Below are 5,455 nucleotides of genomic sequence, written 5' to 3' on the forward strand. Positions count from 1 at the left end.
TTTTATTAAGGTGGGGGAGGGGAAGTGGCCTCAGTTCCCAGCCTGTTGATTGGTTAGTCAAGAAAGCTATTTGTAGAAAATGCCCGATTCGCCATACTTATTATAGCTCTTCACTTTTCCATTTAGATCTTCCCCTTGTCTCTGACATAAGCAGAGGAGAAAGGACAAAAAAGTTCGTGTCATGTCATTGTGAAAGGCTGAAGAGATGGTGTTCAGAGCTGTTGTTAGGAAAGTATCTTCCAAGGCTTAATTCCCACATCTGGTTCCCAAGGGCCAAGTGGCTGATTGAGATCAGATAAAGTCATTAGTGACCAGCTAGTTGATGACTCAGGCTGTGGAAACTGTTCTAGCCTGGAACATTGTTCTTAGTTCCTCGATGGCTTTTCAGGGATTGTGGATTATTAGTCGTTTTGCACTTGTGGGTATAGCTAAGAATGTGTGGGAGAGATTTGGTTAGACATCTCCTTGACTATGGAAATTCTCATCCCCTCTCAATCCAACTGGTACACCATCAGCCCTTCATTCATAGAGTTAACTTGGACAGTGAGAACCCTGTCCTTGGTTAATTGGAAACCCAGGTACTTCACTTTCTTTGTATTTGTTCCCAGCCCTCTGGAGTAATTTTGTACTGTGAGTGTGATCAGCTTTCCCAGGGGCTGCCATGCTGGGAGAGATTGGTTCTTGTTTCTCCTCCCGGCCATCCACATTGTGTTTGTATGATCAGCACTGCTTGGGAGTGGGGGTAACCAGGGGGTGTTGACTGTTGGAAGGAAAGCAAGAAAACTCCGTAGTCTGAGGAGATTGCTAATTACTGGTGAATGATAGGTAGGGAAACCAATGCCCATTATATTCTAGGGTCTCAGGTGCTTACACTGAGGCCATTTAGGGCTACTACACAAAGTATTCTCTTTTTTCCAGCATTTCCAGTTGTTTCAGCCAACAGGCCAATTAAGGCCTCTAGACTAGAAGCTGTTTTTTAGCTAATCCACCCTCTGGAAAGGATGAGACCAGGTAGGGGCACATTGAAACTAAATTCCTCCCTACCACCCGGCTTGAGAGTCGGCCATTTCTCCCATTATGTATGGGATGACCAAGTGGTGTCAGCAAGCTGTTTGAGCCTTTGCAGTAAAGATCATTGTCTCTTCTGGTTTCCCTCAAAAATGTTCCATTTATATCCTGTCACACCTTACTCTCAACCCTTCCACACAAACCTTCTCATTAGCTTAGCTTTTTCCATAAATGAACTCCTGTTCTTAAAGTTATGCCTATTACCAGTGATTTGCCAAATGGGCACCTGGGGCTTGCAAAGGGAAGGGAAAAAACTATTCCGTTAGTTCCTGTATTGTCCCCTTTTTCTTCAGTGCCTTTAAAGTGTAGAGTTGATACTTTGGAGATGGGGAAGTATTTTCTCATGCTTGGTTTCTGTAGTTGTGTTCTTTTCCTAGTTGGTGTTTGCTCCTCCCTAGAACTATCTGGACTTGTGATGTGGGAGGGTTCTCCAGGGTAAGATGCCACTTCTACTGGGAAGATTCTAAAGTGGCTGTCCAAGGTGGGCTTAGCTTTTGAAGGCTGCCTTGGTCTAGAGAGGATTTGGGTTCTGGAGTTTGAAGAGAGATTGCTGTTGAATTGTGGGTGAATGGAGAATTCCTCATTTGTGATTTGGTCAGTTTAGTGCTTCCAAAAAACTCTGAACAAAGTGCTCGTAACAGCAGAGGAGAACGATCCAAAGACATAAACTGAAATGCAAAGTTTTTCTGAGGTTTCATTTTATCTCACTTCCTGAAAACTAACAGATCTTTAGAAAGGATGCTCTAAATTCCTAGTTAAATTTGAGTTACTTTTCCTTCAATATTGGTATACAGTTTCTCAAGTAAGTTGCTGGGTTATTTTACCTGATGGCTTTTTCCTATCCTTAACTTATTGCCCCATACCCTAGGAGGTACAGTATGTGTATTTCAGTTTAAGGAGTACAAATCAAAATGGAGAATTGTACTATTGTGGTTTCCTTAAAATTGTAGTTGGTGGTAGGGAGGTTTTCAACAGGAAACATATGCAAGTTGCTGGAGTATGGATTAGAGCTTTTAACTCATGGAAAAGCTGAAGTTGTAAACTAGAATGACAGTTGGATTTTTGTGTTCCACCTAGGCTGTAGGAGAGAGCCTACCCCTATCTACCTTCCTTACCCCTCTCTCTCCATGCTTTGGCTTAAACTGAGCAAATGGAAATTAGCCTTTGCGCCAGCTCTTTAAATCATAAGTCTGTAGCGTAGAATTGCCAAGACTCTGGGGAAGCTGGACTAAGTAAACTGAGAATGAAAGTGCTCTTGGGGGTTGAATAGGAGTGCTCCTCTCATACTTACCTTATGCTGTGGAGGCATGGATTTTGAACCCGTTCAGGAGCAGCACTGCAGAACTGAGTGGAGTTGGGGTCAGTTGATTTGAAATGGACGTTAAAAGTTTAATACAATCCTGTTGGGCTTTGGCACAGAGAAGTGTTTTGAAAACCATATGCTAGTGAGGTTTGGCTATATTCCTTAGTCCTCCCCAATACAACACACCTCCCTCTCACATAAATACTCAGTACACATCTGGAAAGGGCAGGAGAACCTAGGGAGCTTTTGTGTCGTGAACTCTTATCCCTCAGGACTGACATGAAGCTGGAAAAACAGACCAAAATTCCCTTGCAGTGCTATAGCTAGAAGGGCTACACACATCATCTCCCAGGGATGGGGCCAGGCAGCTAGCTGAGCTAATCCTCCTGTCTGTTTCCTCCTCCCCCAGGTGTATCAGTCACCTCCAGTAACACAGGCGTGCCAGATATCTCGGGTTCTGTGTACTCCAAAACCCAGGTAGGTGCCTGGCTCTGGATAGAAGTGGAAAAAGAGATGACATAGAGGAGGTGGAGTTGGAATGATAGAAGTACAGTGAACATGGGAATTCCCTGGCTTTCCAGTGGTTAGGACTTGGCGCTCTCATTGCCATGGCCCGGGTTCAGTCCCTGGTCATGGAACTAAGATCCCGCAAGCTGAGTGGCGCGGCCAAAGGGGGAAAAAAAATACAGTGAACAAGAACAACCCTAAGAGAGGTGTCAGGAAATCCATTCTACTGGAAAATGAGTGTCTCTAAACCTCAGTTTCTTGAAGAAGTTTAAATTTAGCCCTCTGGGAAAAAGCAAGAAAAATGTTACAGGAAGCTGCAGTGTGGTAAATTGTTGTGATATGTCATGTGATTTACTGTGCAACTGTCCTGGCCCTTTACATACCCACTCCCAACCTTTTCATAAGTTTCCGAGAGAACACATATGGAATGAAGGGAAACTAGTTCTTTCCATTCTTTTTGTAAGTATATCTATAAACAGTAGGAGAGGACACAACCCAGTAGCTAAAGTGAGGCATCTGAATTATCCACAGATTTGTATTGTGTTGCTCCCCCCAACACACACCATAAATAAGTAAAAGCTTGATGTAAAGTATTAGGAGTTATGGTGGAGTCTTTCATGGCCAAGACCATTAACACTCAAGAAACCTCAGTGTGTATTCATTTCTTTTGAAATATCCAAGGAGTTCTAATTTTTACCCAACTCCAGGGGTATCGCTATTTGTGCTAAGAGTAGTTAGCAGATTTCACTGTGTTCATGAATGATGTTAGAATTTATGAAGTGCTGTCACATCTATTCTCTCATTTGGTCCTTAGAACTGAGAGGTTAATAGCATCCCTGATTCATGTTAAGAGAAAATGAGGCTGAGAGATTAATTTTCTCAGGTTCACACAGCTGTTAAAGGGTAGAGCTGAGGCTAAGACCTGAATGTCTGACTTCAGGTGCAGCATTCATTCTCTGACACCATGCTGCTTTCTGAGGGTGGGGGATCTTGGGTTCAGAAATTCTGAGGATTAGTTTGCTGATCCCTTTTACTCTCTCTCCTCCCATTCTCCTGGATAGCAGTCCTTTGAGAAACAAGGTTTTCATTCCGGTACTCCTGCTGCCTCCTTCAACTTGCCTTCAGCCCTAGGAAGTGGGGGGCCCATCAATCCGGCCACAGCTGCTGCCTACCCACCTGCCCCCTTTATGCACATTCTGACCCCCCATCAGCAACCGCACTCCCAGATCCTTCACCATCACCTGCAGCAGGATGGCCAGGTAATAGCCCTTCCCCCTCTTTCCTTTCCCTTCCTTTTCCTTCCTATACCCTAAAACTACCTCCCCTTTCCTTTTCTTACCCTTCCTCACCACCACCTTCACCCAGTCCTCCCCAGCGCCAGCCATGGGCACACAGCACATACAGACACAAGCGCACACAACACGAGTGGCCGGCAAAGGAGATGTCAGAGAAGAGGCCAGATTGAAACCTTTTTTGCCCAGTTCCTTTGGTGCCTTTCTCCTCCACCTCTTCCCATAGCACAGTTGTCCTCATCCCATCAGACCTGGGTCACACCTCCCCTCTTACCTCTCCCAGCCTTCCCCCTTCCCTGACATTATAGCTTTCCCTTCTAATGGTGGAGTTCTATTGTCAAAGTTTGTCCCTTTATTTTCCATATATCCTGGTTCTGCCTCAGCTACCATATTTGCAGATGATTCTCTGTTGCCAGCGCCAGCAGGAGGAGCAGGTAATGAAACTGAATGATGATATGCTTGAACCCACTCCTTTTCAGTCCCCATTTCACCTCCACAGTCTCAGGGAACTTGAAGAGAAAAGATTGCACGGTCACAAATCGGGATACACAAACACAAACACCTTGCTGAGCTCTCTGGCCTCCCGTTCCTCTTGTCCTCCTCTCCTCAGTGTCTTTTTCTTTCTACCCTTCCCCGACTCTTGAAACACTTGGTTACTGGAATGGAAAGGATTCTTGGGGCAGCATCTGGAGCCTGGGGCCTCAGACTGTCTCTCTTACCTTTCCTGAAATGGGCTCACAGATGTGATGTGTGGTAGGGGTGGGGAGCCCTGGGGTGGTGCAGGTGACCTCTCCCCCTTCCTCATAGGTGGTTGCGGAGCTAGAATAAGGGCTGCCTTGCTCTCAAAGACAGATGTCCAAATTGAGGCATTCGTGGGGATCAGTGAAAGTGAAATCACCTTGTGATCACTCATCTCCAAGAGGCTATAATTCTCTCTAGAGAGTAGCCTTTCCTCGGATCAGGGGATGGTGGGTTTGGGGGGTGAGGAGAAGGTGAAATTGAAAATTAGTAGAACTGATGCACTATCTTGTCTCTCAAAGTATCCCACCCTCTTTTCATCTTTCCCTTATTTAAAGTTTTAAAGTGTTTTTTTACTTGTCAGAGGTGCTCTAACTGCTGTATAAAACAAATTTCCTATGGTTAAGAAGTAAGCTTCAGAGTAGTTTCTAAGCAAGGGGAATGGGAGAGTAAAACAATTTCCAGATTTCCACCTGAAGATGTCATAAATTTGTCCCACTAACTAGACATCTTTTTCCTCCCCATTCACCCTCCCATTCCCCTGCAG

At 44.9% G+C, this 5,455-nt stretch overlaps 1 protein-coding gene across 20 annotated transcripts in view; it reads left to right on the forward strand.

The window, feature by feature from the left end:
• UBAP2L (ubiquitin associated protein 2 like) overlaps positions 1–5,455 on the forward strand; it is a 43,576-nt gene that overhangs the window by 36,301 nt on the left and 1,820 nt on the right. For 7 of the 20 annotated variants that reach the window (XM_067727922.1, XM_067727920.1, XM_067727924.1 and 4 more), the window contains 3 exons: positions 2,781–2,848; positions 3,940–4,137; positions 4,554–4,604. In XM_067727922.1, the coding sequence (XP_067584023.1) occupies positions 2,781–2,848; positions 3,940–4,137; positions 4,554–4,604 (317 nt within the window). The remainder of the gene's footprint in view (positions 1–2,780; positions 2,849–3,939; positions 4,138–4,553; positions 4,605–5,455) is intronic. The other 13 variants (XM_067727927.1, XM_067727934.1, XM_067727936.1 and 10 more) reach the window with 3 other exon arrangements.

The sequence above is a fragment of the Pseudorca crassidens genome, chromosome 2 (assembly GCF_039906515.1).
Source record: "Pseudorca crassidens isolate mPseCra1 chromosome 2, mPseCra1.hap1, whole genome shotgun sequence".
In the NCBI taxonomy this organism is placed as follows: domain Eukaryota; kingdom Metazoa; phylum Chordata; class Mammalia; order Artiodactyla; family Delphinidae; genus Pseudorca; species Pseudorca crassidens.